Source organism: Ammospiza caudacuta, chromosome 9 (genome assembly GCF_027887145.1).
Source record: "Ammospiza caudacuta isolate bAmmCau1 chromosome 9, bAmmCau1.pri, whole genome shotgun sequence".
Taxonomy (NCBI): Eukaryota; Metazoa; Chordata; class Aves; order Passeriformes; family Passerellidae; genus Ammospiza; species Ammospiza caudacuta.
Window position 1 is genome coordinate 19,787,671 of NC_080601.1, and position 12,219 is coordinate 19,799,889.

Consider the following 12,219-nt stretch of genomic DNA (forward strand, 5'->3'; position numbering starts at 1 on the left):
TTTCCATGGACAGGACTTGTTGGAGAGGGTGTGAGAGATGCTGGCCTCTGCCAGGGGTAGTGCTTGTCATGGATTTGAACAACTGCACTTCTCTCCTGATATTTTCTACTTTGTTTCATGGCAAGATCCATGCAGTGCCACAGTGTCCTCAGAGCTGTGTGAAGCACCAGTGCCTTCTCTATTCCAAGAGACTCTTACAGACTTGGTAAGTGGGTAAAAACTTAGGAGTTCGTTTAAATTGCATGAGAAAAGGTCTGAATATTGCATAATGGAAGAGTAATGTGCATACTAGAAAAATCCTGGTTATAAATCCTGGTTCCCTAACCCCATTTTTACCATTCCTGGAATATTTTTGCTGCTGCAGCCCTCTTCCTCACCCTCCACTGCCTCTAGATTATGTCTTTCCAGCCCTCAGATGTTTTCATTAATGCATTTGAGTCCTTGTGCTGCTCATGGAGTGCTTCTGTATCCAGCCCCCCCTCTGTCTTGTCTTTCTGAGCCTTCACTTCTATTTGCAGCTCTGTTTTTCTGCTTGTTGAAAGCTTTAGATTATTAACTCTTTGTCAGGTGCCTCGATGTCAGGACTGCGGCTTTGATCTCCAGGCCCAGGTGGTCCTCTGACTTTTTGGGGTGGTGTCAGCTGACAGCAAAGCCCCATTTTGCCAGCTGCCTTCTGATAGCTGTTTTGGGCACATGCTGTGTTTTAACACATGCTGAGTTTGCAAACCCAGCTTCTACTGAGAGCATTACGTCTCAACTCAGACAATTATGGTGCAAAGCAAATGCCACCTGAGAGAACCGCAGGAAGTGGGACTAGAATGGAAGGAATGGTGACTGGAAAGACAAAATTGCACTTTAAACAGTTTTCACTAGGCTGTAAATAAGAGTGGACTGGAAAACCAGAAAAAGAACTTTTTGGATGTTGTTTGGATTTTGCAAGAGTGAAGTTTAATGTTACAGGGAAAAAAATCAGGGAAAGTACTGAACTGAAAGGAAATCAGAATCAACTGTCAGATAGCATGTGCTGCCTGATATGTTAACCACTATATCTCTTGAACTCTATTTGTAAGTTAAATTGCATAAAAGTCAGTCATACTACTAATGGCTGCTGGTGAGGAGTGGTGTTCACAACAGTACCCTTTAGATTTGTCCTAGCATATACTTCTTCTAGTCTTGGACTTTTTTCTCATTTTTACTCAGGGTCTGACTAAGTATTTTCCAGAGGAGGCTGAACAGACATCACTGTGTGTTGGATTTACCTGCCTCTTCTGTTCCCATTTATATCAAGGACTTCCACTGCTAAAACAGAATAGAAATATGTACTGGGATTTAGCAGATGTCTGTAGAACACTTTACTGTGGAGGTGGTGTCTTCCTCATTGGTATGATGTTACTTGTGTGAGAAGTCCTATGGAATGATAAGCCCTGACTATAAAACATACATTTGGCACTGAAACTTGGGAAACAGAAGCACTGCTGCTTTCAATTTCAATTTAAAAACTGGGTCTGAGCATACTCAAAAGGTCTGTAAGAAAGATTTCCAGGACGTATCAACAGGGAACTGGCTTTTTTAGAAGTTACTCTCAGCTCTATAAATGCCAGCTGTTGAACTCCTGTGGAAAAATGTGTGCCTGTTACAGAGGGTGATGTGTTCTGAAGCCACTGTGCCTGGCATTTTCGGCCCAGCCGTGCAGAAGGCAGCCCGGCGGGGCTTGTGCTTCTCGCCTGTGGCCCCGGAGTGATCCGAGCGCTGCCAAGGCTGCTGGAGGCGGCAGCCCGGCACAGCGGGCACGGTTCCGCTGTCCGTGAGCTGTGGAGGCTGCCGGGAGAGGGAGGGCCAGGCCTGCTCCCGGCGGGAGGACAGCAATGCGCGGGGCAGCTTTGGGAGCACAGCCGGCTCGGGAGCAAAGCTCTGGAGTGCAGCTCTTGCCCCGAACTGATGGGCTGAACAGTGAGGAGAGACCCTGGGCCCGTGACGAGGCTGCAGGGGACGATGCGATGCCCCCACGACTACAATTCCCAGTGTGCAGTACTGCTCCCGCGGTTGTGTAACCAGCGCCCTGGCCCGGGAGAGGTGGTGGGCAGCCAGCGCTCCTCTCCCACACCGGCCAGGGTCAGAGCTGTCCCCGGGCAGCTCCTCTCTGCAGAAGGCAGAGAGAAAGTGCAGCCTTTATGAGCACAAATGCTCCCTTCTCAAGGGGTGTGCACACCGCTTGGCGATGGAGGATGTGTTGGGACTTGAAAGCACATCCCCACAAGCAGCCAGGGGCCAAGAGGGCAAGTTCCTGCTGAGTTCCCAATAGGGAAATGGGGCGCCCGTGGCCTTACTACAGCCCTGCTCCTCTGCCAGGGGAAGTTGTGCTTCCTTTCCTCACGTTTTCTGTGTGAGAAAAATGGAAATTTCTTTGGGCAGCAGGGCTGGCTGCTAAACTTAATCCCGAGTTGTAGAAAGCGTCTGGAAAGAGAGAGGTCAGGGTAACCGGGTCAGGAGAGTGTGCAGGCACTGGCTGGCAGTGTGGCTGCAGCCATTTAGTGAGAGCACAAGGACAGTCACTCCTGGCGTGCAAACAGAGCCTTGTCCTCAGGACAGAATGCTGAGCCCCATGGAAGAAGAGTGAACTAAAGCGTTCGGGCAGAGACAGCATCACCTGGAGCTGAGGGGGTTGAGGCCCCCAGCCCTGCAGCCGGCTGTCGATGCCCGGGTCAGCCTTGGCCAAAGCTGTTCGGGTCCCCAGCTCCCGGGAGGAGCGTTCGCCGCTGAGCTGAGCCTGCCCTCCCCTGCGCTCTAGGGGAGCCTGTCCCTCGCTGCGGCTCAGCCGAGCGCGCTGTGGGGCCGCCCGCCCCGCGGAGCCCGGCTCCGCTCTGTGCTGCTCCCGGCTGCCCTCCCCAGCACCGACCTGCTCCCCGAGCCGGCCGCGCGGCCGCCACGTGGCGCCGGGGCCGCGCCGGCCCGTCCAGCTCCCTGCTGCCGCCGGACGGGGCGGGCCCGGCCCTGCCGCCGAGCGGGACCCGCGCTGCCCCGGGGCGGGGCCGGCCTGGGCTGTCCCGGCGCCGCTCCGCACGGCCGGACCCGCTCCGCCCGCCAGCCCGGCCCCGGCCCGGCCCCGTCGCCCATGGGGAGCGCGGCCCGGCGGCGGCCCGGCGGCCCCGCTCGCCCGTAGCCCGGCGGGGCATGCCAGGCCCCAGGATGCCGGCCTGGGGGATCCTGCCCGTCACGCTGCCCGCCTTCACCATCACCGGCATGTGGATCGTGTGAGTGCCGCGGGGTCGCCGCCAGCCCCCCACCCACGGGCGTTGGGGCCGAGGCCCGGGCCGGGTGCTGCGGGATGACTGAGGGCCGGGGGTTGGAGGATGCTTTAGGGTGGGATGCAGCGGGCTGGAGATTGCGGGGAGACTTCTGGACACTCAGGGGCTCCCACAGCCTCCCTGCGTGGTCCCCGCGTCCCTGCAGCAGCGCTGGCATGTGCCTCCCTGTCCTTAAATCCCTGACACCCTGCGGAATTGCGCACCCCCGTCCCGGCCTGAGTGCTCAGGTGGCCCGGGGACGGCACTGGGAGCCACGCCACTAGCCCAGGTACTGCAGCACCAGGAATGCGGTCCGTGTGTGGGCACCCATCCCATGTGATGGATGGATGGATGGATGGATGGATGGGCCTTGTGCTAGGAGTAGACGCTGTGTCACTTGGGTGAACAGTACTAGTCCACTCCAGCAGTCCATTTCTCGGGCCTTAACACAGGTAAACAGTGGATGAAGAACTTTTCTCAAAGGCATCAAGAGGTTCAGTATAGGTGGTGGGACTTCCTGGGGTATGGGATGGAGCAAATGCACCCCACATGCATGCAGGTCTTCACGACAAAGCCGATTGTTCCTGGTGCTAGGGACTTATGCTGCAAGTTTTTCCCTCGGACACCTTGCAAAGCAGGGGCTGTCTCCCGTGAGTGACCCTGGGGGCAGATGGCCTCCAGACCGAAGCAGCACAGGTGGGAGTTGCTGCTCACGATCCTCACAGCCTGAGCTGCCCTGGGAGTGGCTCTTTTGGAGACCTGTGCTGGGAGATGGCTCAGTGAGGGCTCTGCTCCTTGGTGGCTGGGAATGCTGTTCCTTAGTTTCCCCCACCTGTCTTGCTCTTTGCCTCTGTTCTGGGATCATCCTTTTGCAGCCCAGCTGTTACACGGCCAGCTTGAGCTGGAGAGGAGTTTTCATACTGGTGTTGGGGCCTATTTTTAACCTGAGCTGTTCACAACCGCCAGTGATTTGAACTAACAAGGTGCTGCCCACTGCTGTGGCTGCTGGGCAGGAGGGCTCCTCGATAGCTGAGGTGGGGGCCATAGGGCTGAGAGCCCTTGCAGTGGAGCAGGATGCATGTCATGAACCCCCTGTTACACTGACTACGGCACAAGGGTGACTCCACAGCCACATGCTTGATGGGGCTGCTGTCCCCACGATGCCCTCCCAGTGCACTGGCTGCTTTTCCAGACTTCCTTTAGCTCACTGCTGGCCAGCCAGGGGCTGGGGGAAGCACAGCAGGGCCAGCACCATTGGGTATCACCTGGCACAGCTGCAGGCTGGTGTAGAGCCCCGATGGCAGGGGCATGCCAGGGAGGCTCTGTGACAGAGCAGTCCCCCAGAGCCCGTGGAGCACAGCAGCACGATGGAGGAGGCCCCACAGAAGCAGCTGCACTGAACTGGAGCAGGAGGTGGCTCCTAGCAGGGATAGGGGTACAAGGCAGGGGAACCTGGTCCCAGCAGTGGCAGTTCCGTGGAGTACATGCTCATGCACTTGTTTTTCTTTTTCCTGCTTTGTAAAGCTGGGAGGTGCCACAGGATGAGTGCTGGCCCTGGCAGGCGCTGAGGGCCTGTATCCTCTCCTCTGGCAGCTTGTCCCTGGGGCTGCTCTGGATACTGGCAGGGAAAGGGGGTGCAGGGAGGTGGTTGGCTGTGGTAACCCTGTTGTTGTCTCTCCTCCAGATATGCCATGGCACTGTCCAACAACCACATCTGCCCTGTCCACAACTGGTAAGGCCTGCAGGGAAGCAGGGGCATTTTGGCACATCCTGGCTTGATTAAAGACCTCATAATGCCAAGTCCCTCCATACCTGTCCCACTTAAAGTATGCCAAGCTGTGCTAGACCACTGGGTAGCTGAGGCACTCCCTGCACCCTGACTGTGCTGAAGGGGGGTTGGGGATGGTGGGAGCAGTAAAGGGGCACAGAGCTGCCTTCTTCCCCAACAGACTTCGTGGTGATGGGGTGCAAATGCCACAGGGCACATGCCTCCTGCCCAGCCCAGTGGCTGTTGGGAGCAGAACAGCTTGGGGTCAAGCTGCAGTCAGGGCTGGGCTGCCCTCCCTCCCCTGCTCAGGCTCTCTGTGGTAACAGCTACTCTGCTGAACAGTCCAGCCTTGCTGCAAACCAGGCAGGGGAGAAGGAGGCCTTTCAAAAAACACAGCATGGAGAAAGTATGAAAATAAGTGGTCAGGGAATTACAGAGGGCTGTGTGTCTCCATGGAAAAGGTTGTGACTTGCTTGCTTGAGGCTAAATCTGGCAGTGCCAGGGGGATGGGATGGTCCTGCAGCACCCAGACACCCCATGGACAGAACTGCCTGCAACACCCCCAGATGGGGGATGAGGCGTGGAAGAGACAAGGGCTGGGAAAAGAAACACTGCTTGGTCTCTTGGCAACTCCTTCTGCAGGGTTTTTGGCTTGTAGTGTCGCCTTAAAAATCTGCCCAGGAAGATCCATGTTAGTTTAATTCTTGCTGGAGTGTTTGAAGAAGTGAAAAAAAAAAATCCTGCTGCCATTTCCTGCCTGATGGCTGATTCTGCCTGGGAAGAATGTGTGTGTCGGGTTGTCTCTGCCGAACAGCCAGCCCTTAATGACGAATAATGCTTCCCGGCCTGGGGCTGCTTGCTTTAAACAAAATAATAATAAAAAAACCCTCCCAAACCAAACACAGCCCCAAGAGCAGCCTTTGAGGAGGCCTGGGGCTCCACGCCTCGGTTTAGTGGTTGGAAAACAAAGCCACCAGTAAACTGAGGAGACTGAAAAAACATCAGAGCTCAGCCCAGCCCTTTCCAAAAAGGTTTTTTTAACCATGTGCTTGCTGCATGGCTGGAAGTGGTGGATGGACAGCCTGGGTGAGGGACAGGGCAGCACTGTCCCCCCACAGCTCCCCCCACAGCGCTGTCCCCCCTCAGTCCCACTGCCACGTGGGACTTGGGGTGCCTGAAGAGGCCCTTTGGGGCAGAGAACTTTGCACTCACTGCCTGTGGTGTGAACAGGGGTTCCACTAGCCATGCCAGGCAGAGGTGCTGGATGCATGGGTGATGCTGCAGCAAAGAGACACAAAACTCCAGTCCAGTGTGTGCCAGCTCCTGGGAGAGCTGTGAGGCTGAGGGCACACGAACCGCGTGGTGGAATTTGGTTAGGGTTGCAGGCAGCAGCTGTGGTACAGGAAGGCTGATAAGAGCTCGGGGTGCTGGACTCACGGGCTCTGTGGGTGCAGGAGGTGCTCCCAGCGCACTGTGGTGGGTGCAGGCAGCAGAGAGAGCCCTGCCCAGCCCGGGTGCACTGCTGGTGTGCCTGGCTCCAGGGCAGCCTGGGGCTGGCTCTGGTCATGCTGTCCCTCAGACAGTGCCTCCCAGCTCCCGCCCTCTCAGGTGCAGTGGCACTGCCCCGGGGGTGCCTGTGGCTGTGGGGGCCATTCCCTGCATAGCTCAGCATTCCAACCCATCTGCAAACCTGGAGCTGTCAGTGGCTGCGTGCCCAGCTTCTCTGGCGCTTCCATGCCGGGAATATGTGGGGGGGCTGGCTGGGTGTGGGGCTGCCAGAGGCCCCTGCTCCTGCTCCTGTCTGGGTGTGGGGCTGCCAGAGGCCCCTGAGCCCACACCCAGCCCGCACAGCCTCTGCCCTGCCACGGCCTCTCCCTCACAGAAGGGGGCTCTGGGTGAGCAGCAGAGCCAGCAGGCAGGGAACAAACAAGCTGTGGAAACACAGGCACGACTCTGCCTGTTGGGCAGTGGGTCACTCCCTGGAGGTTGTGGGCACATCCCTGGGTTTGGGCTGAACTCACTGCACAGCAACTTGGCTGCCCTTGCAGGGCAGGAGACAGGAGGGTCCTGGGCAGCATCTGGGCTCTCCTAACCCTGTTCCTTTGCTGCTGGCAGGAGTTACAACCAGTCCTGTGACATGGACGGCCCCAGCTCCTGCTGCACGCTGGATCACATCCCCCTGGTCAGGTGAGCAGCCTCAGCGTGGGGGCAGAGCTGCTCTGAGACCCCTCCAGGGCAGCCCAGGAGGGAGCCAAGCACACAGCCCAGTGCCCCCTGTCTGAGTGCTCTGTGGGTCTTGTTTGTCCCCACAGCAAGTGTGGCACCCTGCCTCCCGAGAGCTGCTTCTTCAGCCTCATCTGCAGCCTGGGCTCCTTCATGGGTGAGTGCCTTCTGCTGCTGGGGAAGCAGGGCTGGGAGAGGCTGTCCTGCACCCCCCAGCAGCATGGGGCATGGGGCAGCAGTGGATGAGGGGGCTGCAGGCAGTGGCGTGTTGTGACAGGGCTGTGTTTCCCTCCCGCAGTCATCCTGGTGGGGCTGCTGCGCTATGCCCACCTCCTGGAGCGCCTGGGGCCGTCCCTCCTCAACACCCTGGGGCTGGCCACTGGCTGGGTCTGCGCTGCTGGCCTCACCATGGTGGGCAACTTTCAGGTAAGGCATCTCCTTGGGAGCCCCTGGGGTAGGGGGGCAGGAGAGGGCCTTGGCTGGGGGGGCAGTGGCTGTGCTCAGCAGGGAAGGGTCTGAGGCTGTCAGTTTGGTCCAGCGTCCCATCCATGCAATCCTTCCCTTCCCCTGAGTCAGTGCCGTGCTTCCCAGGGTACTGGGTGTCCTCTTTGTGTATTCATAGTTCAAGTGCAGATTAAGCTGCTGGGTTTCATTAAACCCTTACCTGAGCCCCTTCTGCACTGTCCTCTCCATGGACCTGTGCAGGGACATGCTGTTCAGGCTGCTCCTGATCCTGCTCAGAGGGTGATGCCAGGAAGCTGTCGGGGCAGAGCCTGTGCTCACAGGGAGCGGAGCGGGCCCAGCTTGGCAGCGCACGGCGGTGCTCAGCCCCTGCCTGCTCTGCCAGGCCCCGGGCTCCCGGCAGCCAGTCCCTCCCCTTGGCAGGAGGCTGCTGCCCACACCAGCCCCGGGAGGAGCTCTGCAGGCCCTGATCCCCCTTGCGGCCCTGCCGTGGTGAGCGGCGCTGAGCTGTGACCCTCGGGAGGAGTGCAGGCAGTCCCTGGTGCTGCTCAGGGCAGAGGGCAGCCCCTGCCCCTGGGCACAGCAGGGCTGCTGGCCCATGGATAAATGAAACAGAGCTCTTTGAGATCCCAGCAGTAGATGGTGGATCCAAGTCTGCTCTTCAGCCAGGAGTCAGGCACAGGGTGAGCTGCCTGGACCTGCTCCCAGCACTGTCTGCACCCCTTCCTGGGCAGGAGTGCAACTACTGGAGCAGAGTCACGCTGTGATAGGCAGTGTCCCAGGGAGTTGGCACTGATGGCTTCTTCCCCACAGGTGGATCACGCCAAGGTGCTACACTACATTGGGGCAGGGGTGGCCTTTCCCACCAGCATGCTGTTCCTGCTCCTGCAGTCCATCCTCACCTACCGCATGGCTAAAACCCGAGGGCAGTACTGGACCGGCCACTTGCGGAGCATCCTCACCACCGTGGCCTTCTTCACCCTCGTCTTCAGTATCCTGAAGGGTGTGGGAAGAACATTGGGAACTGGCTGGTGAAAGGTGGTCCTCACAGTGGGGTATATGCCCCAAATTCTCTATCCTTTGGTCTGGTAATGAGGCATGGTGCCAGGAGAGGAGCTGGGCAGGGCACTGAGCGTGGGCAGCTCCCTGCAGGTGTAGGCTAGAGGAGCAGCAGTACTAGGGCTGGGCAGGGGCTGAGGAGGGGAAGGGATGCTGGTGGGTGTCCTTGGGGTGCTGGCATGCCCCAAACCAGCCGTGCCCTGGCTGCTGCAGCCCAGCCACTGCTGCAGGCTCCAGTCACACACCACTCAGGTCTGGTTAATTGTTGGGCTTTTTTAATGGGACAAAGGTATTTTGAACCCTTGGCAATGCAAAGTCCAGCAGGGTTACCTCTCTGAGCGAAGCTGAGTACAAAAGTACTGTGTGAAGGTGCCAGGTGGCACTTCTGGCTGGCACTCTGCCTGCCAGAACTTCTGGGCACTTGCTAGCCAACCTGCCCATGGGACAAGGAAGGGGTTGGTGAGGTAACGGGGCTGCGAACACTTTACCAGGGAGAGAGGTCATGGCATCAGGTGGGCTGGAGCTCAAAGAATGGTCCCAAGTGCATGGCTGAGGAGTGAGGACTTTATTTGGGACTGAGGTTGAGGATAAATTGGGAAACAAGGTAGTGGTTATTGGGCAGGAAGGGGAAAAAGCATGCAGTGTCCATGGATCCCAAAGAGGCTGGCTGGGGTCTGGTTGAGATCAGCTGCACAAGAGGAGCCTGGGGGTGCTGGCAGGCCTGTCACATATCAGAGGGTCCTGCTCTGTCATCAGAGCAGGCAGGCTGGGAGCTGGGAGAGGCAGGACTGCTGCAGGGCCATGCCAGCTGCGAGGGACAGGAAGGGCATGTAAGGACAAGGAAGACAGGAGTGGTGCCCATCTGCTGTGGCCATTCTGCTCTCTAAGCTCTGGGACTGGCAGTGGGCAAGCAGCGAGCTGTGGTGTGGACAGTGTGGGGAGAGGGCTGGGATATTTCTGGCATGGGAGGAGTGAGCAGAGGGCTCTGCACTGTACAGGTCAGGTCCCTGCTTCTGCAGCTCTCCCAGATCTTGGTCTCCCTTGCAGAAGAGATGGTACTGCTGGAGGCTTTGCCTGGAGGGCTGGGGAATGTACCTCCTCCCCTCACCCACAGTAGCTCTTGCAGCAGGTTTCCCTGCAGATTTTTGGTGGGGATGAGAGAAGGATAAGAAAATTCTGGTAGTGGTAGGATCTGGAGGAGTGGGAGCAGTCCCCGTCTTTGGGGTGGGCCAGCCTGCAGCACAGGAGGACAGGAGGTGCTGCAGGACTGGGATGCAACAGTCCAAACCATGTTTCAAAGGTTGAGTTTTATCATCTTTGACTGCATCCTATGACAGGATGGAGAACACCAGCCTGGCTTGAGGAAGAGACAAGGAGTGTGGGGAAGTTGAGGATCTGGGCACCTGGCTTGCACGGAGACCTGCAGCCTGAGCTCATCCTGCCCTGGCCTCTTCAGATAATCCCAGCCTGGCATCAGTGATTTATCAAGGCTGGTTTGGGCATGTATGCCACCGCTTCACCTGTGCCAGGGCCTTTCTGGTGCTGGGAGAAGCATGTGGGGGTTTCTCAGTGTTAGGAGTGGTGGTGGTGTAGCTGTCCTGCAGAGGATGGGTACTCATGTCCATCCCAGCATGCAGTAACAGTGGGACATGGCTCTCTGGGGTGGATGAGGTTCACTGTATTATCCTTGACTGGGATACCCTCAGGTGGTGTGTTCTTCATCCAGGAGAGCTTTGTGCTACAGCACGTGGCTGCCTTGTGTGAGTGGATATTCATCATTGATGTCCTGGTTTTCTACGGCACGTTCACCTTTGAGTTTGGGGCCATCTCCACAGACACCTTCCTGGTCCTGCTGAAAGCCAGCCGGGCCCCCAAAAGTTACAAAGGCGAGAGCAGCCTGTCCAGTACAGCCCACATCCACAACCACGTGGAGGGCCTGGCTATGGCCTGACCCCCACAGGAGGCAGCCCACAGTGGAGACCCCAAATTGGGCTCTGACAGTGACTCCCCACCTTGAATATTTCTGAAAACCCTGCTGCTTTGTGTGTGTGTGTGTGTGTGTGTTTGTGTATGTGTTTGTGTGTGTGTTTGTGTTTATGTGTTTTTTTGTGTGTGTGCATGTGGGCCTGCAGTGCCCTCCACTCTCAGCAGGAGCTGTGTCCAGTGCTCCTCTGGCAGCTGCTGCCCCTGCAGGAGCTGTCCCCTCCCTGCCCACAGGGTTTGGGGTCACTGCTGGGCTGTGGGGCTGCCATCCTGGTATCAGCCGAGCCAGGATCTGCCCCTGAGCCTCTGGGGTAGCCTGGTGTGAGTCAGGCTGCTGAAGGCAATCATACTGAAGCTTCCTCCTGCAAGGGACATGGTGGGCTGGAAGGGGACAAGATCTGTGTTCTTTCCACCTCCATAGGGGTAAGCAAGTCTTCCATCTGGCTACTGTGACTGTCAGAGGAGCCAAAAACACAGAGTGCCTTTTCCCTTGGGAAGTGACTGCACTGTCAGTCTGTTTGAACCCCAGTGAGGATGGCAGCAGGGGCTCTCTCCCTCCTGCCTTCCCAGGTGGGGGTGGTGTCTCACTCTGTTGCAGGATGGCACCAGCAGCCCCAGCTGGACTGTGCTGACCCCTGTGCCCCATGCCTGGGCTCTCACTGCTCAGGCCTTCTATGCCATCAGTCAATGGCTTTTCCTGCATTTTTTCAGCTTTGAGAATTGCTGAGGCAGGTTTCACCTCCCTGGTCACAGCATTTCCCTGCTTCCAGCTAATTTGGGAAATGAGTCTTCAAATTTACCATCATACAGGGGATGTCCTGCAGGCACCATGCCTGCTGGCCAGGGGACTTCTGCTCTGTGCTGCTGCCAGCCCAAGCTGTCCCAGGGAATGCAGCCATGGAAAGGGGGAGCACTTCTGTAGGAACAGAAGAAACGTGTGCCCCTTTCTTCTGGGACTCCCAAATCCGTCCTCTGGTGCGTGGCCGATGCCTGCCTGGTGGGAGCTCATCCCGCTCAGCCGCAGCATCCTTGGTGTGTCCTGGGCAGGGGGCTGAGGTGTCGAGGGCTGTGAGTGCTGTGTGTGTGTGCATGTGTGTGTATGCATAGATCTACAAATATATATATATATATATATATATATATATATATATATATATATATATATATAGTCCCCTTGTCCCTGGAGAGGGGCATTTACTGCTGCTGCTGCTGCTGCGCGCATTGATCAAGTTGGGCTTTCCTATTTGCCCACTTTTTCCAAACCGGCCTGTAAATCCACCAGTATATGTAGTTCAAAGAGGAGCCTTTCTGACTTTTGTATCTAATATATTTTTAAAAAGTATATATAAGGACAACAGTGAATTTACAATAATAAAAGTGAAAATCATCCATGGGCGAGGCAGACGGTCCTTCCCCGCTGGAGTAGCAGCAGGCCTTGGG

General features: G+C 57.3%; 1 protein-coding gene across 1 annotated transcript; it reads left to right on the forward strand.

Moving 5' to 3' along the window:
- Positions 1–3,115: 3,115 nt before the first annotated feature.
- TMEM150A (transmembrane protein 150A) lies at positions 3,116–12,071 on the forward strand. The gene is made up of 7 exons (XM_058810930.1): positions 3,116–3,251; positions 4,969–5,016; positions 7,168–7,239; positions 7,365–7,432; positions 7,574–7,701; positions 8,551–8,728; positions 10,503–12,071. Exons 1-7 carry the CDS (start codon positions 3,172–3,174, stop codon positions 10,745–10,747), a joined length of 819 nt encoding a protein of 272 aa, XP_058666913.1. The 5' UTR covers positions 3,116–3,171; the 3' UTR covers positions 10,748–12,071.
- Positions 12,072–12,219: the final 148 nt, after the last annotated feature.